The sequence below is a fragment of the Leucoraja erinacea genome, chromosome 1 (assembly GCF_028641065.1).
Source record: "Leucoraja erinacea ecotype New England chromosome 1, Leri_hhj_1, whole genome shotgun sequence".
Classification (NCBI taxonomy): Eukaryota; Metazoa; Chordata; class Chondrichthyes; order Rajiformes; family Rajidae; genus Leucoraja; species Leucoraja erinaceus.
This window is the reverse complement of record NC_073377.1, coordinates 139,501,239-139,525,734: the sequence shown is the minus strand read 5'-3', so window position 1 is coordinate 139,525,734 and position 24,496 is coordinate 139,501,239. Positions and strand designations below refer to the sequence as shown.

Sequence of the window (24,496 nt, the reverse complement as noted above, 5' to 3'; positions counted from 1 at the left end):
CAGTTTTGCCCACACAAATTGGAGGTTACAGGTTGCCCAAATTACTTTGTTAGTCATTTGTTAGTCACTGTTAAAGCAATTTCCCCATGTATAGTGGGTTCCATTGGAATGACATTTAAAGGACACCTCATTTAATAACACAAAACGCTGCAGTAGGTTTTGACATTTCCTGGGCAGACTTAAGGGCCTGTCCCGAGTCCTGTGCTGAGTTGAAAGGACCTTAAAAGAAAAATCAAGATTTTTGTGATCTACGAACTCCTCCTCCCGACTATCTTTTTACTCGTGGACATTTTGTCAAGCTGGAAAAAACGTCCCGACTTACCTGATGCCCCGAGTACCCACGGCTGGCATAACGAGCCGCTACGATATATCTACGGACTCCTACGGACATTCTCCGAGTTTGAAAAGGAGAAAACTTGGGAGAATTTGTGAGCCACTCGTGAAAGTGGAACAGGCCCTTTAGAAACTTTCCAAATCTTCTTAGTCACTTCATTCTATAATTTCATGCTTACTTAAAAATTTAATACATGATTAGTGTATTTTTCACAGTGCCTCACCGGCCTTACCGTGGGAGCAATTTTTTGAGTAGCAGTTTAATGATAGGTGACCAAAGTAACAAAGGCAAAGTTAGACATCCTGGGGGAGGCATGTAATTATGTGTGCAACAATTATAGCCTTGTTGAGCAAATCTTTAACTCAAAGGAGCTATGCCTCCACAGGCACAACTTCACTAAGATGTTCAATTAGGTGTAATAATACAGCACTGGCAAGATCATCTACATATATGTGGGGACCTCATTGAAACTTACCGAATGGTGAAAGGCTTGGATAGAATGGATGTGGAGAGGATGTTTCCACTAGTGGGAGAGTCTAGGACTAGAGGGCACAACCTCAGAATTCAAGGACGTTCCTTAGGAAGGAGATGAGGAGGAATGTTTTTAGTCAGAGGGTGGTTAATCTGTGGAATTCATTGCCACAGAAGGCTGTGGAGACCAAGTCAATGGGTATTTTTAAGGCAGAGATAGATAGATTCTTGATTAGTACGGGTGTCTGGGGTCATGGAGGAAGAATGGGGTTGGAAGGGAAAATAGATCGGCCATGATTGAATGGCGGAATAGAGTTGATGGGCTGAATGGTCTAATTCTGCTCCTGTCCCTTATGATCTGATATATGTTTCAACTGGCTGTGTGCAAATTAGCTGTCACATTTGTTGCAGTGTGACAGTAGTTCCACTTCATATACACTTTGTAGGTTGTAAAGTGATTTGGGACAATATGACATCATGAAAGGTGCTGCACACAATTATTTTTCGAGCCCCTCATTTACTTTAGTGGCATGTTTAAGGCACAGTGATTATGTTAGGAATAGCCTTCAGTAATGTAAAATTGACAAGTTTTAAGTCTGCACTTTAAAAGTGTACACATTTTACATCTGTGGGAAAACATAGTTAATGTATGCATGCAATTTTCCTATTTACACATACTTTCTTCAATGTACTGTTAACAATTCCATTTGGAAAATGCACAATTTTGCTCTCTCAAAAAAGCTTGGATGATAGTTACGTAAAGACTTTCTTACAGAATGAATAAGAGGTCCCAGAACGATAGCACTGTCGACGCATCTTCCAGTCACCACTACATCAGCACCAAGATCCAGAGCTCTGCTGATCGGTCGGGCTCTATACAAAGAGAAAGACAGGTGCCAGGGGTTATGGGGAGAAGGCAGGAGAATGGAGTTAAGAGGAAGAAATAGATCAGCCATGATTGAATAGTGGAGTAGACTTCATGGGCCGAATGGTCTATTTCTGCTCCTGTCACTTATGACCACATGACTTTATGACCTAAATTGAATAAATAATGGATGTGCAGGGAATGAAGGGGTATGGATCATTTGCAGGCAGACAAGATTAGCTTAGCTTGGCATCATGTTTGGCGCAGACATTGTGGGCCAAAAGGCCTGTTCCCCTGCTCAACTTTACTATGTTAATTATTCATTATTCCAAGTACTGTTTAATAGGGGTGAATGAGTTTAAAGGCATTAAAGTTTTATTCTAACATTTTTTACAACCATTCCCAAGTTTCTAAAACGTGCTTGAAGTGGAGTCATTATGGTTTTGTTGTTTCAGCTAAAATGTAAGTAAAAAAACATGGTCAAACAGACTCTACAAATTGTACCGGAAGTCCATAAACATGTGCAACAGGGTTATTATTAAAAATAATTATATGTAAGACTATATCCACCCTTCAAACAAAAACGTCTTCAAACAGAAACAGAATGTTGGAAGAACATGGTGGGTCAGGAAGCATCTCTGTACATTGATGTTTCAAGCTAAGACCGGTGGTGCAGCGGTAGAGTTGCTGCCTTACAGCGCTTGTAGACCCGGGTTCGATCCCGACTGCGGGTGTTGTCTGTACGCAGTTTGTACGTTCTCCCCATAACCTGCGTGGGTTTTCTCCCAGATCTTCGGTTTCCTCCCGCACTCCAAAGACGTACGGGTTTGCAGGTTAATTGGCCTGGTATAAATGTAAAAATTGTCCCGTGTGTTTGTGGGATAGCGCAAGTGTGCGGGGATCGCTGGTCGGTGCAGATTCGGTGGTCCGAAGGGCCTGTTTCCTCGCTGTAACGCTAAACTAAACCTGGCACCAGGCCTGAGCATTAACAGCAAAGAATGCCAGTAAAGAGGTGAATCGAGAACGTAGGTTTAAGGAGAAGGGGAAAAGTTTGTTTGAAAGGAGTGCACTGGGGATATGGATTATCTGAAACTAGAAAATTCACTGTTGATGCCACTGGGTTAACTAACGAAACCCCTCAACAACTTCTATTTTAATTTCTTTCACTTTCTACAGATTAAAGTGGTAAACAAGGGCACATGCACAGCTCCTAGCTATGCCCGTCTTTCTGTTGCCTGTGACCTTTCATCCAAGAATCATCCAGCAGCACACGCCCCACACCAGTCCTTGAATTCTTTATCAACCAGAGTGTACGGGGTGATCGCTGGTTAGTGCGAACTTGGTGGGCCGAGGGGCCTGTTTCCGCGCTGTATCACTAAAGTTTAAATTATATCTACAACTACATTGTTGCTGCTTCCTGCACTCCTGCAAGTTTCGCCGTGCCGCAAAATTCACCTGAATTATTTCTGACACTTCCTTTCCTGAATCACTCTGTCTCCATCGCTAAGGACAAAGTATCCACTGACACCTTCTGAAAACCCACTGACTCCCTCAAATCTACCTCCTCCCACAATGCCTTTCGTGAGGATGCAATCCCACTTACTCCGTTCCACTGCCATTCTATTCTCAAGATGAGGCCTTCTGCTCTAGTGCTTTGGAATTGTCCTCCTTTTGAAAGTGTAGCTTCCCTTCTGCCGTAGTTGGTGAAGCCCTCGAACATATTCATCCATTTGCCATGAGTCTGCTCTAACCCCCTCCTCACCTCCCCCATCCCTAGACAGAACAGCAATGGATGTCCTCTGGTCCTCACCTTTTACCCCTCTAGTATACACCATCCGATATATCATCCTCCGCTGTTTCAGCCAGCTCCAACATGATTCCACCTGCATGGTCTCTGCATGGTTCCCTCCAGCCTCACTATCCGATATATCATCCTCTGCTATTTCTTCCAGCTCCAACGATTGCACCACCAGTTACATCTTCTCTTCCCCCCTTTCTGCTTTCTGAAGGGACCATTCTCCTCAAGACTCCCTGGTCTACTCATCCTCCCCCACCCATCCTACCCCAAGCCCTGGCACCTTCCCTTACAACTGTAGGAGGTGTAACACATCCCTTTACCTCCCCTCCAGGAGACAAAACAGCCCTTCCAGATGACATAAACATCTGCCTCTCTTATAATAATCAACAACCCTTTTGATGTAAGATCATCAGCCTGAAACATTTGTTTCGCTCTACTCTGATGCAATCTGCCCTGCGGAGTATTTTCAGCATGGAAGGGGGGTGTGTGGGGATGGGGTGTGTGTGGGGAAGGGGGGGTGTGGGAAGGGGGGGGGGTGGGGGGTGGTCACAGCAGGTGCAGCTCGCACTCTGATCACCTTCAGCTTTCGGCCTCATGCAGTAGTTCTCGGTCCCACTCCAGCTTCACTCAGAGGCTTCCGGGTCAACTTAACAGCTCCCGGCTCACGCTGCTCATGGACTAAGCCACGCCTCCGGGGCTTTATTCTCCGCGGGTGTCGGAAAGGGCCTTACCTTCATGACTGACAGGCGAGAAGACCAATCTGCTGATCTCACGATTTTTTAAACCTTCATAAATTTACTAATATTTCACCGATCGGAACAAAACTTGGTGCGCTTGGAGCTGAGGAGAACGGTGAATAAGGTGGTGAAAAAATTGGAGTGATATACGTTAGCGTTTATGCGTAAATTAAAAAAAAAATGCAAACCGGAAGTGGTCGAGATGTTTTAGTAATAGTATGGATGAATAGTCCCACATGCCAGAAAGCCTTCCCACTGTTTCGAAATGTGTCTGATGATATTCTGCAAGGACATGTTTCTGTGCTGTATAAGTTCATGATAGTGCAATGGTTTGTGGAACCAAAGGGAAGCAAAGAAGAGATAATGGGCAGGGATACCAATGGCTGTACTCACATGTGTTAGTATGTATCCGTGTAAGCATTTGCATGCACGCGCATGATTGTGACTGTGAGTTTGAGTGTTTTTGTGTGCATTTGTGCCTCTGTGCCCAAGTTGCAGTAATTAATGCATTTGTGCCGAGTAACACTTACAAATGTGTCCAATGCTTAAGCATTAATGTCATTCAGCAGACCTTAATCTTCCAGACCTCTTGCTGTCTCCTTGGTACTGAATCAAATCCTCAGTCTATTGAACGTGTTTTGTAGCTGTTGTGCACTAGTTATGCCACATTAAAAGAAATTACGAAAAATTCACTCTTCCGTATAAACTTCAAGGCTTGGTATGGAGAATCTTGTGGACAGTCGCAACAATGACACAGCTATACACTGCTCTGCTGTCACAGCTCAACAATATGAAATGACAGGCAAAATGGAAGAAGATTGCTGTCTTCTTGCTGTCAGGAAGCACGCTAGTCTGCCATCTATGCAGCTCTCTCCCTGGCATTAATAGGTGCCCCATGACCTTGCACCTAAATGTAACATAGAACCAATGATAAGGAGATTGAGGAGTCAATTAACTACAAATGCAAGGAATTCTTAGATTGGCAACTCCACAAAATTTCAAGGGAAGAGAATATTTTCCGGAGACCGAGTTACAGCAGGAAATGAATGTAGTTCATGGAAACTCAGGAACTCTTTTACAGCCAGAACGTATGTGTTCAATGCTGTTAAAGTCACTGCAGCTCAAATATCCAAGGTCCGCACTAATGAAAGCCAAGAATGGAAGTTAAGTTATCACAGAATGAGGCAATAACACTTAAGACACCTCACCCTGTCCTTGACCCGAATACCATTAACGTCAACCCACAGAGGTCTGTTACATCCACATGAGGTTGAAATGACAATGAATAAACAAGGCCTCGGGGGCAGACTGTACCTTTGCTGAGGTTCATAACCTTGGTGATGAAGGGGTTCAGTCATGAGTCGAGACCATTATGGTCTACATCTGCATGGCAAAGGTTTTTCCAGGGGACCAGAGGGGCTATAATTATAACCATTTGAAGGAAGGAAACAAATCCTGAGGGGTTCATGCTGACTTTCACAGGAAAATCAATCACCAACTGTTGGTTTAGACGTTGGTGAGACCACATTTAGAATGTTGTGTTCAGTACTGTTATAAGAAAGATATTGTCAAGCTTGAAAGGGTTCAGGAAAGATTTATGAGGATGTTGCCAGGACTAGATGATGTGAGCTACAGGGAGCAGTTGAGTACGCTGGGTCTCTACTCCTTGGGGCGCAGGAGGATGAGGGGTGATCTTATAGAGGTGTACAAAATCATGGGAGGAATAGATTGGGTAAATACAGAGTCTCTTGTCCAGAGGGGAATTGGGGACCACATCACATTGGTTCAAGGTGAAGGGGAAAAGATTTAATAGGAATCTGAGGGGGTAACCTTTTTCACACAAAGGTTGGTGGGTGTATGGAACAAGCTGTCAGAGGAGGTAGATGAGACTGAGTCTATCCAATCGTTTAAGAAACGGTTGGACAGGTACATGGATAGGACAAGTGGGACTAGTGTAACTGAGACATGTTGGCTTGTGTGGGCAAGTTGTGCCGAAGGGCCTGTTTCCACACTGTATCACTTTATGACTCTATAACCTGACTTGGCTGAAGAGTTGCTCCCCAAATCAAAGCATGGATTTGTCCATATCAAGACAAGATGGACAAGAGTTTCCCCCTACAATAATATCAAGAGAAATGCAATACCAATAACTTTAAATTGCCCATTCTAAACTCTACAAAGCTTTTGGGTCCATTCATTAGGATGCATTACAGAGCACCCTCCTCATATTCAACTTTCTGCAAAATTCTTCTCAATCTTTTATTTGTTTTGTTATAACATGCAGGTGTCCGGGGTTATGGGGAGAAGGCAGGAGAGTGGGGTTAGGAGGGAGAGATAGATCAGCCATGATTGAATAGCGGAGTAGACTTGAAGGGCCGAATGGCCTAATTCTACTATTCCTTATGACTGTATGACCTTTTGCACGACATGATCCCTCCACAAGAGGATGAAAAGTCTATGTGGCTAACAGGTCCATAATAGAGGCGATCTCAGTACAAACTAGTGTCTAGCATGGCTGCAACGTTTTCCTATCGTTTTTTCAATTTTGTTCAACACAATGCTGAACTGAACCTCCAAGACATCTCCACTTCAAAATGAATGTTACTTCAATCTCAGAGTTCAAGTTGGAGTAAGCAGCCAATGCTTACTTTTGTGGATGTTTGGATGCAAAGCTCAGGTAATGGAACTCGCAGGAGACTTCCACTCAGTGTGGATGGCATTGAGCAATTCCAGACCAGAATAAAGGGCGGAAGGAACACACGTTCCCAAACTACCAACCACCTGTCCCTTCAAGGACTTCTTTCCTCATCTGTGGAAGATTCACACCTGCGTTCCCAACCATAGACTCATTGGTGCGGCACGGTGGCACAGCAATAGAGTTGCTGCCTTACAGTGAATGCACCTCCGGAGACCTGGGTTCGATCCCGACTCCGGGTGCTGTCTGTACAGAGTTTGTATGTTCTCCCTGTGACCTGCATGGGTTTTCTCTGAGACCTTCAGTTTCCTCCCACACTCCAAAGACGAACAGGTTTGTAGGTTAATTGGCTCGGTAAACGTAAAAATTACCCCTAGTGGTAGGATAGTGTTAATGTGCGGCGATCGCTGGTCAGCATGGACCCAGTGGGCCTAAAAGGAATGTTTCCGTGCTGTATCCCAAAATAAACTAAACTAGTCTCCCCCAACCCCACAGAATCCAGACTCATAATCCAATGCAGTTCTTAAGAGAGTGTCCCTGAGACACATCCATCTTCATACTGAAGTCACACGCCACCATGTTGTGTGGTACTATACATGTGCTAGATGGTAAAGGCACAGAACAGATCTGACCACTGAAAACCGGAGATGGATGAAAATGCGTGGATCATCATTCACGGCAGGAACGTATGCTGTTACAATCTGTGGTCTCGTGGCCCTGGAATAACTATCACTCGGTGATTATTATCAAGTCAAGGGATCAACATGAATTCAATGAGTACAGAAGGACTGGCCAGGTACAGCACCAGACATACCTAAAAATGGCAAGGTGTCAGCAGCATACTGCAATACATACTAAACGGCAAGAGCAGCATACAATGCACAGAGCTCACCAATCTCACAACCAACAGATTAGATCAAAGCACTCAGTCCTATAGCATCTAGTAATTAATGGTAGTCAGCATGGTTTTGTATGGGGAGATTGTGAGTCCTAAATCTGATTGAGTTTTTTTTGAAGAGGTTGATGAGGGCAGAGCTGTAGACATTGTATATATGGATTTCAGCAAGGTTTGTGACATGGTAGGCTGCTCTGGAAGGTTAGATCCCATGGGATCCCAGGTGAGCTAGCTGACTGGATAGAAAATTGGCTTCATGGAAGAAAGCAGAGAATGATGGTGGAAGGTTGTTTTTCAGACTGAAGGCCTGTGACTAATGGTGTGCCTCAGGGTCGGGTGCTGGGCCCATTGCTGTTTGCTATTTATTTGAATAATTTGGATGAGAATGTACGAGGTATGATTAGTAAGTTGTCAGATGACACAAATGTAGGTGGTATTGTCGACAGCAAAGATGGTTGTCAAAGATTTCAGCAGGATCTTGATCGGTTGGGCAGGCGGGATGAGGAATGGATAATGGTATTTAATACAGAGAAATGCAAAATGTTACATTTTGGGAAGTCAAACTAGGGCAGGACCTACACAGTGAATGGCAGGGCACGAGGGAGTGTCGTAGAGCAGAGAGATCTAGGAGTGCAGGTACACAGTTCCTTGAAAGTCGCATCACAAGTATATAGGGTGGCCAAGAAGGCTGTTGGCACTTTGGCCTTCATCAGTCAGAATGTTGAGTATAAAAGGTGGGAATTCATGCTACAGATATACTAGACATTGCTGACGCCACATTTTGAGTATTATGTTTAGTTTTTGTCACCCTGTTATAGGAACAATGTTGTTAAACTGGAAAGGGTGCAGAAAAGATTTGTGCAGATGTTGCCAGGACTCGAGGGCTGAACTATAGGGAGATGTTGAGTAGGCTGGGCCTTTATTCCTTGACAATAGACAATAGACATTTGGCCCTTCTAGCCAGCACCGCCATTCAATATGATCATGGCTGATCATCCCCAACGCACATTGATGTGGAGGATGAGGGGTTATCTTATGGAGGTGTATGAGATCATGAGAGGAATAGGTTTGAATAGTTGGAAAGTTACTAGAGAGTATTCTAAGGGATAGGATATACAGGCATTTAGACGGACAAGGGCTGATCAAGGATAGTCAGCAGGGTTTTGTATGTGGGAGGTCGTGTCTCACAAATCTGATTGAGTTTTTTGAAGATATGACCAAAAAGGTCAATGAGGGCAGAGAGGTACATGTTGTATATATGGACTTTAGCAAAGCATTCGACAAGGCTCCGCATGGTAGGCTGCTCTGGATGGTTAGATCACATGGGATCCAAGGAGAGAAAGCTGAATGGATAGAAATTTGGCTTCAAGGAAGGAAGTAGAGGGTGATGATGGAAGGTTGCTTATCAGACTGGAGGTCTGTGACTAGTGGAGTGCCTCAGGGATTGGTGCTGGGCCCGTTACTGTTGATCATCTATATCAATGATTTGGATGAGAACATACAATGCGAGATTAGCAAGTTTGCTGATGATACAAAAGTGGGTGGTTTTGCAGATAGTGAAGATGGTTGTGAAAAATTGCAGCAGGATCTTGATCGATTGGCCAAGTGGGCTGAGGAATGGTTGATGGAATTTAATACAGAAAAATGTGAGGTGTTGTATTTTGGGAAGTCTAACATGGGCAGGACCTACACAGTAAATGGTAGGCCTCTGGGTAGTGTTGTAGAGCAGAGGGATCTAGGAGTACAGGTGCATGGTTCCTTGAAGGTCGAGTCGGTAGATCTGGTTGTCAAAAAGGCTTTCGCAACATTGGCCTTCATCAGCCAGAGTATTGGGTATAGAAGTTGGGAGGTCATGTTGCATTTGTATAAGGCGTTGGTGAGGCCGCATTTAGAGTATTGTGTTCAGTTCTGGGCACCGTGTTATACGAAAGATGTTGTCAAGCTGGAAAGGGTACAGAGAAGATTTATGAGGATGTTGTCAGGAGTAGAACATCTGAGCTATAGGAAGATGTTAGGTAAGCTGGGACTATTCCTTCGAGCACAGGAGGGTGAGGGGTGATCTTATAGAGGTGTATAAGATCATGATAGGAATATATCGGGTAGATGCACAGAGTCTCTTGATCAAAGTAGGTGAATCGAGGACCAGAGGACATCAGATTCAGATTCAATTCAGATTCAATTTTAATTGTCATTGTCAGTGTACAGTACAGAGACAACGAAATGCATTTAGCATAGGTTTAAGGTGAAGGGAAAAAGGGACATAGGTTTAAGGTGAAGGGAAAAAGATTTAATAGGAATCTTGGGAGGTAACCTTTTCACACAATGTGTGAAAAGGTTATGGATGTGTGAAACAAACTGCCAGAGGAGGTAGTTGAGGCAAGGACTATCCCAACATTAAAGAAACAGTTAAACAGGTACATGGACAGGACAGGTTTGGAGGGATATGGACCAATTGCTGGCAGGTGGGACTAGTGTAGCTGGGATGTGTTGGGCGGTGTGGGAAAGTACGGGCAAGTTGGGCTGAAGGGCCTGTTTCCACATTGTATTACTTTATGACTCTAATAAATACAGTAAATGCGTCAAGTCTTTTATCCAGAGTAGAGGAATTGGGAACCAGAGGACATATGTTTAAAGTGAGGGAGAATAGGTTTAATAAGAGCCCGAGAGACAACTTTGTTTGCATAAAGGGTGTTTTGTATATGGAAAGAGCTGTCGGAGGAGGTAGTTAAGTCAGAAAATATCACAACGCCTAATAAACATTTAGACAGGTACACGGATGACATGTTTAGAGGGCCGCCGCCCGGAGCTGGGGCGGCGGCCCGGAGCGGAGACTGCGGGACCCGGAGCGGAGACTGCGGGACCCGGAGCGGAGACTGCGGGACCCGGAGCGGAGACTGCGGGACCCGGAGCTGGGGCGGCGGCCCGGAGCTGGGGCGGCGGCCCGGAGCGGCGACTGCGGGACCCGGAGCTGGGGCCCCCGCTGGGGCGGCGGCCCGGAGCGGAGACTGCGGGACCTGGAGCGGAGACTGCGGGACCCGGAGCTGGAGACTGCGGGGCCCGGAGCGGAGACTGCGGGACCCGGAGCAGAGACTGCGGGACCCGGAGCGGAGACTGCGGGACCCGGAGCGGAGACTGCGGGACCCGGAGCTGGGGCAGCGGCCCGGAGCGGAGACTGCGGGACCCGGAGCGGAGACTGCGGGACCCGGAGCGGAGACTGCGGGACCCGGAGCGGAGACTGCGGGACCCGGAGCGGAGACTGCGGGACCCGGAGCGGAGACTGCGGGACCCGGAGCTGGGGCAGCGGCCCGGAGCGGAGACTGCGGGACCCGGAGCGGAGACTGCGGGACCCGGAGCGGAGACTGCGGGACCCGGAGCGGAGACTGCGGGACCCGGAGCGGAGACTGCGGGACCCGGAGCGGAGACTGCGGGACCCGGAGCGGAGACTGCGGGACCCGGAGCTGAGACTGCGGGACCCGGAGCTGGGGCGGCGGCCCGGAGCTGGAGGCTGCGGGACCCGGAGCTGGGGCGGCGGCCTGGAGCGGAGACTGCGGGACCCGGAGCTGGGGCGGCGGCCCGGAGCGGAGACTGCGGGACCCGGAGCTGGGGCGGAGCTGCTGATGCTGTGGCGGGCCGTCTCGGAGCGGAGACGGCGTTTCCGGCTTTCGGCGGCGGCGACATCACCACGGGGGTCCGCTGGACTGGAGAGCGGCATCTTCGGCCTGGATCGATCGCCTCAGCGCAGAGGGAGAACAAGGAGGGAAGAGACGGAGACTAAGACTTTGCCTCCATCACAGTGAGGATGTGCTTGGTGAACTCACTGTGGTGGATGTTTAATTTGTGTTTATTGTATGTTTTGTTATTATTGATTCTGTGTATGACTGCAGGCAACATAATTTTGTTCAGACCGAAAGGTCTGAATGACAATAAAGGATCTATCTATCTATCTATCTATCTATATACATGGTACCAGTATCGATGGGACATATTGGTCAGTGTAGGAAGTGTGTTTCCACTCTGTACTTTGGAAGAACGTTCTCCGGCACAATGACAAATGTTGAAGAAATGATGGGCTTGCGAGCATTGCCCAGATCTCAAGAATGAAAAAAGAACACTTTTATCTTACTCTAAGAATATTACATTGAGATATACAGTATTTCCTTTTTCTGATTTATTTTCTTTCACAGAGCGTAACATTTCACATTTCTTTACAGAAAACAGTATTTGCTATTCACTCCAGAATTGATGTCATAGCAATATCAAATAGACAATAGACAATAGGTATAGAAGTAGGCCATTCGGCCCTTCAAGCTATTCACTGTGATCATGGCTTATCATCCACAATCAAATATTCTCTCTCAGTTCAACTCGTCTCAAAAATTGGGATAATTGTCAAAGGTTGATGTCAATTCATCATTCATCGACACAGTCGCAGCCCAGAAACCTGGAATACTGTCATGCAGAGTATGTAGCACCAGGATATCTAATTTTCTTAAAAATATCACAATGTCTGGCCTACATCTCCTTTGCCAAATTGTGATGTTGAGGCTCTATAAGGAGCTGGTAAGGCTGCATTTGGAATATTGTGAGCAATTTTGGGCACCATATCTGAGGAAGGATGTGCTGGCTCTGGAGAGGGTCCAAAGGAGGTTTACAAGAATGGTACCAGGAATGAGTGGGTTAACATATGATGAGCGTTTGTCAGCACTGGGCCTGTACTCACTGGAGTTTAGAAGAATGAGGGAGGACCACATTGAAACATACAGAATAGTGAAAGGCTTGGATAGAGTGGATGTGGAGAGGATATTTCCACTAGTGGCAGAGTCTAAGATTAGAGGTCATAACCTCAGAAACAAAGGATGTTCTTTTAGGAAGGAGATGAGGAGGAATTTCTTTAGTCAGAGGGTGGTGAATCTTTGGAATTCTTTGCCACAGAAGGCTGTGGAGGCCAAGTAAGTGGATATTTTTAAGGCAGAGATAGATAAGATTCTTGATTAGTACGGGTGTCAGGGTTTATGGGGAGAAGGCAGAAGAATTGAGTTAGGAGGGAGGGATAGGTCAGCCATGATTGAATGGCGGAGTAGACATGATGGGCTGGATGGCCTAATTCTGCTCCTATTCCTTATAAATTTGATTCAATTAATATTGTTTGCATCATTATTTCTTAAAATGTTGGCACGGAGACTCAACAGATCAATTTAATTTTGGATAGAATTACATCATCTTAGCTCATTTTGAACTGAAAGGGTTGAGCTGTCGACAGCAATTATGAAATGGAGACACAAGTCATACTCACCCTAGATAAGCATTCATGCTTTGGACATTTGCAGGAAAAGGACTGTCGTTATACATGTCAGTGATGCCCACTTCTTTCAGCAAATCTTTCTGGCAAAAGGACAAAAAGGTGTAAACAATCCATCATTGCAAGATTCCTCAACTCCTAGAAGGCACTGAATAATACTGGTGCAGCCACACCCTGTTCCTAAATCCAGACTACAATCCAATTTTGCCAACTGAATCCACTTGTTCTGGACTCCTCTATCAATTCAGACATCAGCCAACACTCCCGGTGAACAGCAGTTTGGGATACGCCCGATGAACAGAGGGCTAGGACACTCCCGGTGAGCAGAGAAACTTCCGGTGAGCAGGGACAGTCCCGGTGAGCATCAACATTCCCGGTGAGCTGGGACACTCCGATGAGCAGCGGGGAACTGGGACACTGCCGGGGAGCATACCCGACTCGCCCGGTGCGGTCAGACGACGGAGCAGGCCTCGCTTCACAGGGCACCACGGTCGAGGGCAAGCCGGAGCGGAGCAAGTGGTCCAAGTCCTGGCGGTCGGGTTGGGCCGAGGACGAGGTTGGTTCGGAGACTCAAAAGGAGTCGTGCTGAGAATGGAGCATCGCGGACAAGGTCAGGTCGAGGTGGAAGGGCCACGTTACAGAGATCAAATGGGGACCCAGCATGGGGGGGCTGCCAAGAACATGGGTGGACATGTGGGGGGGTGGGGGGGACGAAGTAGGGAGAAGTACTTTGTAACTTTGTCGGCCCCTTTGTGGCGACTCTTTAGTGTACTTTGGGTACAAAGAATTTCACTGCACCTAGCTAGGTACAAGTGACAATAAAGTATGAAGCATCATCAATTCTTGCAAATGGACGGAGTGCAGAAATACATGAAGGTTTTCCAACCAGGCTCTGTTAATTGTTGCTGCATCACTGATCTAATGTGTGAAAATTAACCGCAATTTCAAATCCTAATTTAAAGTAGTTCTGATAACGTCTCAGAGCAAAAGTTAACTTCGGCACCATGGCCTAGAAATTCAGTTGTGTAATGCTTTTTTTAAACCTATCGAATTGTTTTTCTCTGGTGTGAAATTCACAAATGACCACTTACGCGTGCGTCATGTCAGATGAATTTGGAAATTCAATAGGACACTTCCTGTGTTCAGTCACGGTTGAAATCCATATTAAATTTATTTCTACACAAGGATAGTTTCCCTTGTAAGCTCCCCACCGTTGCAATTGCCTCAGTTCCAATAATCTGACAGCCTCTTCCCCCTCATCATTGACTCTGATGGTTTCCTTTCCTATCCCTTCTTCCAACACTATGTATGCTGCCGATCTTCGTCTTAAAACCACACTCTCCCCTACCAATCAACAAAGACAACAGTCAAAATGGGGCAGCACAGTGGCACAGCAGTAGTTGCTGCCTTACAGCGCCAGACACCCGGGTTTGAACCTGACTAGGGGGTGCTGTCTGTACGGAGTTTGTATGTTCTCCCCGCAACCACGCGGGTTTTCTCCAGGTGCTCCAGTTTCCTACCACATTCCAAAGATGGACAGGTCTGTAGCTTAATTGGCTTCTGTAAATTGTAAATTGTCCCTAGTATGTCGGATAGTGTTAGTGTAGGGGGTGATTACTGGTTGGTGCATACTCGGTGAGTGAAGGACATGTTTCCACGCTGTATCTCTAAACTAAAGTTTGAAGTAAAGGACTAAAGTAAAATGCCAATTCCTGATACTTCAAGCCACCAGCTCCCCATAAATAAAAAATAAATAATAAAATATATAATAATCCCCCTCATATATATCGTGAGAACGGCCAGCAACATCGGGCCCCTGTAGAGGCAATTGCGGTAGCCTCAATAGGCCTGACTTTGGGGTGAACTTGGGATAGGGACTGGACATTGTGCCTTCCCCCACAGTGGTGTCCATTGTGGGGGGATAATTTTTTGTCTGTAAGGTAATCCTGTTAGTCTTTGTCCAAGATGGCTGCCATGAAGGGAGAGTGGACGCTGGCGTGCTTTAGCTGCCGCTGCTCTCTCTTCACATTGTGTTTTTGATTTTTGTTTTTGGACTGAATTCTGTTTTTAATTTGTGTTTCTGTGATGTCTTTATTATTTATTTTATTCTGATTATATGTTTATATTTCCTGTTAACCTATGTAAGGTGTCCTTGAGATGTCTGAAAGGCGCCCAATAAATAACATTTATTATTATTATATATAGAACTTTTCCTTGCAATTATCACGAAATAGGAAAATAATTTGCCAAACACTGTTAAGTTTTCAAGAAAGAAGAGGTTTTTTTTTCAACACGTATGATGTGCCAGCAGATATGATAGCAATGTTTAAGAGGTATTTGGACAGATACATGAACAGGCTGAGAATGGAGGTATCGTGATCACGTGCAGGCATCCCCTGTTCCTGCACTATGTACATCTTACCACATTCAGTCCAAGTAGTCATAGCATAGAAGAAACAGGCTCTTTAGCCCATCATGTCCATGCTAACCATCAAGTCCTGTCTATATTAATCCTATTTACAGGCATTTACTCCATGATTCAAGCACTTTTCTTAAATATTGTGAGAGTACCTCACTCCACCACCTTCACAGGCAGTAAACTTCACTGGTAAAAATAATCTTCCTCGAGGCACTTCTAAACTTTGGTCTTAAATGCTTTGCCATGGGGCTTCTCCTTAGTGAACACAGATGAAGATGACTTGTTTAAGGAGGGAAGTAGAGAGAATCCAGGTGAGCCTCACATCAGTGATATGAAAACTATTGGAGAGGATTCTTCAGGATAGCATTTACTCCCATTTTAAAGCAAATGGGTTAATTACAGACAGTCAGCATGGCTTTGTACATGGCAGGTCATGTCTTATTAACTTGACCAAATTTTTTGAAGAGGTGACAAGGGGAGAGAGGTGGATGTTGTAGACATGGATTTTAGTAAATAATTTGATAAAGTCACCCATGGTAGACTGACCCAAAAGCCGAAGAGACATGGGATTAACAGTGCATTGGTCGTACGGATTCTTAAGTAAGAATTTCATTGTCCTATCTTGGACATACTGTATGACAATAAAACACTCTTGACTAACTGGTTTATTGATGGCTGTGGTGGAAGGCCAATTTTCAGGCTGGAGACTGTGACCAGTGGAGTTCCTCAGGGATATGTGCTGGGATCTCTGTTGTTTGTGAGACATATAAATTATTTGTAATTTAATGTAGACTGAAGGAGATGTAGACGAGATTGATCCCTGGGATGGCGGGACTGTTATATGAGGAAAGATTGAAAAGATTGGGCTTGTATTCATTGGAGTTTAGAAGGATGAGGGGGATCTTATAAAAACATATAAAATTATAAAAGAACTGGACAAGCTAGATGCGGGAAAAATGTTACCAATATTGGGCAAGTCCAGAACCAGGGGCCACAGTCTTAGAATAAAGAGGAGGCCATTTAGACAATAAACAATAGACAATAGGTGCAGGAGTAGGCCATTTGGCCCTTCGAGCCAGCACCACCATTCAATGTGATCATGGCTGAGCATCCCAAATCAGTACCCCGTTCCTGCCTTCTCCCCATATCTCCTGACTCCACTATTTTTAAGAGCCATATCTAGCTCTCTCTTGAAAGCATCCAGAGTACCTGCCTCCACCACCCTCTGAGGCAGATAATTCCACACTCACCACTCTCTGTGAGAAAAAGTGATTCCTCGTCTCCATTCTAAATGGCTTACCCCTTATTCTTAAACTGTAGCCCCTGGTTCTGGACTCCCCCAACATCGGGAACATGTTTCTGCCTCCAGCGTGTCCAAACCCTTAACAATCTTATATGATTCAATAAGATACCCTCTCATCCTTCTAAACTTCACAGAGTGTACAAGCCCAGCAGCTCCATTCTCTCAGCATATGACAGTCCCGCCATCCCCGGAATTAACCTTGTAAACCTACGCTGCACTCCCTTAATAGCAAGAATGTCCTTCCTCAAATTAGGGGACCAAAACTGCACACAATACTCCAGGTGTGGTCTCACTAGGGCTCTGTACAACTGCTGAAGGACCTCTTTGCTCCTATATTCGATTCCTCTTGTTATAAAGGCCAACATGCCATTCGCTTTCTTCAATGTCTGCGGTACCTGCATGCTTACTTTCATAGACTGATGTACAAGGACCTCCAGATCCCGTTGTACTTCCTCTTTTCCCAATTTGACGTCATTTAGATAGTAATCTGCCTTCCTGTTTTTGCTACCAAAGAGGATAACCTCACATTTATCCACATTAAACTTCATCTGCCATGCATCTGCCCACTCCCCCAACTTGTCCAAGTCACCCTGCATTCTCATAGCATCCTCCTCACAGTTCACACTGCCACCCAGCTTTGTGTCATCTGGAAAAGTTGCTCATGTTACTTTGAATCCCTTCATCCAAATCATTGATGTATATTGTAAATAGCTGCGGTCCCAGCACCAAGCCTTGCAGTACCACACTAGTCACTGCCTGCCATTCTGAAAGGGACCTGTTAATCCCTACTCTTTGTTTCCTATATGCCAACCACTTCTCTATCCATATCAGCACTCTACCCCCAATACCATGTGCCCTAATTTTGCCCACTAATCTCCTATGTGGGACCTTATCAAATACTTTCTGAAAGTCCAGGTACACTTAAGACTTAAGTCCCAGTACATTTAAAACTTTTTCACCCAGAGAGTTGTGAATTTGTGGAATTCCCTGCCACAGAGGGCAGTGGAGGCCAAGTCACTGGATGGATTTAAGATAAAGTTAGATAGCTCTAGGGGCTAGTGGAATCAAGGGATATGGGGAGAAGGCAGGCACGGGTTATTGATTGGGGACGATCAGCCATGATCACAATGAATGGCGGTGCTGGCTCAAAGGGCCGAATGGCCTCCTCCTGCACCTATTTTCTATGTTTCTATGAAGAAGGGTCTCGACCCGAAACGCCACCCATTGCTTCTCTTCAGAGTTGCTGTCTGTCCTGCTGAGTTGCTCCAGCAATTTGTGTCTATCATCTTTAATGTAGACTGGTTGGTTATAATGTTTACAGATGACAGCAAGATTACCGGGGTTGTACACTGTGAGGAAAGCTACCAAATTATACAGTGGGATACAGATCAGACACAGAAATGGGTGGAGAAATTGCAGATGCAGTTTAATCCGATCAAGGGTGAGGTGTTGCACTTTGGGAGAAAGGAATGTAAGGGGAAAATATATTAAAAATATACAATTAATGACATGACCCTTAACACCATTGTTATACAGAGGGATCTTGAGGTCCAAGTCAATTACTGCCTGACAGTCAACGCAAGTAGATAAAGAAGGCATATAGGTTGGCTTTGGATTTGGATTTCAGTCAGAAAGTCATGATGCAGCTGAATAGGATGAAAGTTGATTTCAGTATTATTAGGCATGACTTGGCAAACAAAGACTGCATTTACATCGACATTCAGGTAGTAGATTTTCTTTAAAATTAAAATGCTAACATGTTCCTATAAGGGGGAAGAGTAAGGAGGATAAGTCCAGGGAACCCTGCATGCTAAATAGAGGATTTGGTGAGGAAAAATAGGAAGGGTAAGGTAAGTAAGAAGAACTAAAATGGGAAGGGTTGGCTTTGAGGAGTGTAAATGTAGTGAGATGCTCAAAAGGAATTAGGAAAGTCAAGCAGCCATGAAATATAGAGGATAATCCCTCAAATATACAAATCCCAGGAAATACTTTCATAAGTATGCCAAGAGCAAGAGGTAACCAAGGAAAGGGCTAGGGACCAAAGGAGCAATCTATGCATGAACATAGTACTGCACAGGAACATGCCCTTCGGCCCACAATGTCTGTGCATAACATGATGCCAAGGCCAACCCTAATCTGCGGGCATGTAATCCATATCCCTCCATTCCCTTTTTTCCAGGTGTTATCCAAAAATCTCTTAAATGCCACTATCATACCTGCCTCCACTATCACCCCTGGCAGTTCGTTCCAGGCACCCACCACCCTTTGAGTAAAGCAAAACTTGCCCAGCACAGCGCTTTAAACTTTGCCTCTCTTATCTTAAATCTAGGCCCCTTTAATATTTGATTAAATTCTCTGCCACAGAAGGTAGTTGAGGCCAGTTTGTTGGCTATATTTAAGAGGGAGTTAGATGTGGCCCTTGTGGCTAAAGGGATCAGGGGGTATGGAGAGAAGGCAGGTACAGGATATTGAGTTGGATGATCAGCCATGATCATATTGAATGGTGGTGCAGGCTCGAAGGGCGAATGGCCTACTCCTGCACCTATTTTCTATGTTTCTATGTTTCTATGATATTTCCAAACTGGGAAATCGGTTCTGATTGCTATCCGGCCTATGCCTTTCATAAATTTACATGTAATGTAAAACCATATAGATTCAGACAGTTAATTTCTGGACTCTCCTTATCCTTTAATAGAGCCGTAGAGTCATACAGAGTGGAAATAGGCCCTTCAGCCCAACCTGCCCCTCACCGACCAACGTGCCGAATCTACACGAGACCGACCTGCCTGTGTTTGGCCCACATCGCTCTAAAACTATCCTATCCATGTACCTGTCTAAATGTTTCTTGAACATTGTAATAGTACCTGCCTCAACCACCTTCTCCGGCAATTCGCTCCATGTACCTGCCACCCTTTGTATAAAAAAAAAGTAGCCCCTCAAGTTCCTATTAAATCTTTGCCCCTTACGTTAAACCTATGTCCTCTGTTATTCGACCCCCCTACTACGCTAACCTTGTTAAAGTTGGCATTTTTAAAGCTTTAATCGCGAATAACGTGTCAAATATAGGATGAAATGTTCAGTGAGGCTGATCACTGCTAGCCTAGCCATTGTGACGTCATCAGTTGAAGCTGGTCGTTTTAATTTCAAAGTCTTTTGACTTTTTTAGACTTTTAATCAGTAATGACTCGAGAATAAGTCGAGAAATAAAGCATAAAATGTTCAGATAAGGTGATCCCGTCCTCGAGGGGAAATATGTCAATCGGAATATGTAAAAATGTTATCGTTACCGCGTAGCGTTTTTGCGAAGATGTAAAGACAACCACATATACACACACAGATACACACACACATATACACACGTACAAGATCACACTTTTAATAAGTATATAATATGATATGGATTATGTGCAGGTGGATAATGACGTCCGGCAGCTCACCCTGAACCTTGAGAACGTGATGCGCCTACTACAATTTTCTAAAACAGTTTTCTAGTCTTACTTAATGAGTTATGGTCATTCTCGCCAAAGTCCCTGCCCACTAACAGTTCACCCACTTGGCTGGCTTCATTCCTTAGGTTAGGGCACGGATTCACCCTTTGATTGTCATAGAGTTATACGGCGCAAAATCAGGTTTTATCGTCCACCACCTTTTTGCCAATCTACACTGTGTATTTGCTCACTTTAGATCAGTGCCTTGTCTATGTAAGTGCCAGCTTAAATGTCCTTTAGGTGCAATGATTGTACCTGATTCTACTACCTTCTCTGCTAGTGAGTTTCGGATATTAGAACATAGAACAGTACAGCACAAGAACAGACTCTTCAGCTTACAATGTCCGTGCCGAACATGTTGCCAAGACCAACTCTTATCCACCTGCACATAATCCATATAATTCCATTCCTTGCATAGCCATATGCTTATCCAAAAGTCTCTTAAATGCCACTATTCTATCTGCCTCAACCAACAACCCTAAAAAGGGATTTTAACCAGGGAGTTGCAGAGGGAATGGAGATGGGAAGATGTGAATAGTGTTGGAGGTGCCAAAAATGTCAGAGAACTATGTGTTGTATGCGACGGCTGATGGGGTGAAAGGTAAGGACTAGGGGGACTTTGTCCTCTGACATTTTCGTCACCTCCAGCGATACTAATTGAAAACCACAACAAATATCTAATTAATCCTAAACAACTACTTACTGTTTTTCAGAGGGAACTGCAGATCGAAGGTTACACAAAAAAGCTGGAGAAACTCAGCGGGTGCAGCAGCATCTATGGAGCGAAGGAAATAGGCAACGTTTCGGGCCGAAACCCTGGTTTTCGGCCCGAAACGTTGCCTATTTCCTTCACTCCATAGATGCTGCTGCACCCGCTGAGGTTCTCCAGCTTTTTTGTGTAACTACTTACTGTTACTTGTCCAGCATTTCTTTCTTAAGGAAATGGAAAATATGAACTTGGCAATGCGGCCCTTAAAGTTCAGTTTAGTAGGCAGTTGACATTTTGAACATATTTATAACACTGATTATTACTCATTACATATTAATGTGATTGAGGACAACATTAGAGAACAAATATATTTGAAGAAGGGAAGAAGAAATATGTCTGAAGGGTCCTGACCCATTCCTTCTCTCCAGAGATGCTGTCTGTCCCACTGAGTTACTCCAGCTTTTTGTGTCTATCTTCGGTTTAAACCAGTATCTGCAGTTCCTTCTTACACATATATTTTCTAGTCGGCTAATATACTGGCATGTATTTGGGAGAGAAATTACAGTATGCATCTAATTTCCAACATTTCATAGGTCCAGGATTTTTATGAACTTGGGACGTTAATCCTATTTCTCATACCGCAATATTACATGACCTGCTCAGTATTTCCATTAACACCAGATTTTATTTCACATTTTCAGTATATTTTGCTTCTCAATGCCTTGTAAGGAATTCAACCGTAAGATTGGGAGAGCAGCCACAGATTGGGAACACCTGCCCATCTATTTCACATAGTTGCCATTTTATACTTTGGTTGCAATAAATCTTTATAACAAAACTAGACTAAGTGGGACCCGTTGGGTCCCATGTTCACACGGGAGGGCTGGTCCCCCAACACAATATTCAACCTCTCCACCAATTCCAATATTAGTAGCCAGTGGAGGCTTTCTGGAGCGCTGGTATGGATGTTTTGGGCTGAAGGGACTGGTCTCCAGAGGACTAGTATGGAAATTGTGGGCCAAATGGATTCTTGAGGCGACAGCTCAGTCCCTCAAGCCTGATGTGCTGGCAGCTCACTCATGACTGGTGGGCTGGCAGTTGACTCACGGCTCTTTCTTGAAGTTCCATTTCAAGCAGGGTGCAAGGCCACCAAATTCAAATCCATTTTCCTACCATTTTAACCAGGGTGCAAGGCCACCAAATTCAAATCCAGTTTTATACCATTTCATACAGGGTGCATGACAACCACATTCAAATGCAGTTTCATACCATTTCATGCAGGGTGCAAGGTCACCACATTCAAATGCAGTTTCATACCATTTCAAGCAGGGTGAAACCACCATAAAACTACATAAAACACCACACTCACAGTTCAGTAGATATTCAGTGTGTTCAGTTGATTCACAGCTCAGACAGAGTTGTGACCTCTCCCTCCCCCATCATGCAGAGACTGAGCCATGCCCACACTTCTGGGTTTTATAATCCCTCCCCCCTCCCACAGGAAAAGGTGTGACATTCATGGCGTGATTGACAGGAGAGAGATTCTCAACATTTTTGAAACACTAATAACACTTTTATTTTTCATTGATGGGAAAAATCCTCTGCACCTGATGAGCGGAGGGGGGCTGAGTAAGATGGCCAAAAATCACAGCAGTAAGTGAAGCGTTTTATCTAAAATTAATATAGAGTGCAAACAGGAAGTTGTCAAGTTTAGACAACCCACCATATGCAATGCTTTTTACTTCAACCCAAAACCCCACCCCACCACTTTGCAGTTCTTTTTACTTCAACCCAAAATCCCACCCGAACCATTTGCAGTTATTTGAACCATTTGCAGTTATTTTTACTTCAACCCAAAACCCCATTTTCAAACCACATTAAGGGCACTCAAGGTCAGTAAAACCACACTCACAGTTTAGTAGACATGTGTTCAGTGTTATTCACAGCTCAGACTGAGAGATGTGACCCTCTCACTTCCCCCATCTTGCAGAGACTGACTGAGGCACGCCACTTCCAGGTTTTATAATCCCTCCCCCTCCCACCAGCAGGGGCAGCAGAGAGAATGTCAACATTTTTTAAACATTAATAACTCTTTTATGTTTCATCGATGGGAAAAATCCTCTTGTCCTGCCCAGCAGAGGGGTCTCTGAGTAAGCTGGCCAAAAATCACAGCCGTAAGTGGCATCGTTTTTTCTAAAATCATGAAACAGAAAAACAGGAAGTGGTCAAAATCTTACTTTTAGCAATATAGATTGCTAAATGCCAAATAATGCTTAATGTTTTATGTTTAAGAAAGAACTGCAATTGCTGGAAAAATCGAAGGGAGACAAAAATGCTGGAGAAACTCAGCGCGTGAGGCAGCATCTATGGAGCAAAAGTGACGTTTTGAGTCGATACCCTTCTTCAGACTTGTTCATAATGTTTTATGTGTCATTCCTAACTGTCACTGTATGTCATGTTGTCACTTGCGTGCAGAGCACCAAGGTAAATTCCTTGTATGTGAATATACTTGGCCAATAAACCTATTCATTCATTCATTCATTTTTTTCATTCATTCATTCATTCATTTCATTCATTCATTCAAAATTATGAAATTTATACAGCTGTTTTTAACTTCAGCCATTTCTGAAAATGATAAATACCTTTTTTTTTTAAATGCATCTCAGTGAATTGTGCAAGATAAACTATTTGACCCTTGTCTATAATTACTGATTTATTAAAGAAAATACAATTTTGACTTACCATAAATATTAAATCATCTCCTGTCACAACTGCAATCTTCAAGTCTAGTTTTGCTTTCATAACAACTTCCTGTAGAGCTGCCGCACAACCAAGAGGATTTACACCACCAGCATTGCAGACCACACGGATTCCTGGAGTACACAATGATGAAATAAGTGCCTTGAGAGAGATCCCTACATTTTTCAAACCTTCCATTATCAATTTCATCACAACTTCTTCTAATTTTTTGAAACTTGAACTTGAACTTGTTTTGAAAACGTTTGTTTCCTTTGCATACACACTGATTAAAAAGTACTTTAAGTACTTTTTTCTTATCCTACACCTCTAAACATGGGCTATCTTCATTGCGCCAAATGAGATCTCTGGTTCATCATTGATTAAAGCCAGTTGACATCTTTGTCTCTAAGGTAACTCTTTATTTCAGCGCTCATTAATGAAAATTAGCTAAGTATCTCAATCATGCAGGCTTTATAGCTGACAAATTTGATCAATGCTCAAAATGTATAGGTATGCAAAGCCCCTGCAATAGTCAGATAGATAATGATCCCGAAAGAATAAACAAGTTAATAGTTTCATCGTGTTGAGATAAGTGCAGGCAATCGCTGCAAAAAAGGACAGCACGGTGGTGCAGCGGTAGAGTTGCTGCCTTACAGCGCCGGAGACCCGCATTCGATCCCGATTCTGGGAGCTGTCTGTACGGAGTTTGTATATTCTCCCCGTGACCTGCGTGGGTTTTCTCCG

The 24,496-nt window shown here is 44.4% G+C and overlaps 1 protein-coding gene across 2 annotated transcripts in view; it reads right to left on the bottom strand.

The window, feature by feature from the left end:
- Nucleotides 1–24,496, bottom strand: part of lratb.1 (lecithin retinol acyltransferase b, tandem duplicate 1) — a 164,346-nt gene that overhangs the window by 122,733 nt on the left and 17,117 nt on the right. For both annotated transcript variants that reach the window (XM_055644456.1, XM_055644448.1), the window contains exons 4-6: nt 23,756–23,886; nt 13,089–13,177; nt 1,579–1,678 (exon numbers count right to left, since the gene is read on the bottom strand). In XM_055644456.1, the coding sequence (XP_055500431.1) occupies nt 1,579–1,678; nt 13,089–13,177; nt 23,756–23,886 (320 nt within the window). The remainder of the gene's footprint in view (nt 1–1,578; nt 1,679–13,088; nt 13,178–23,755; nt 23,887–24,496) is intronic.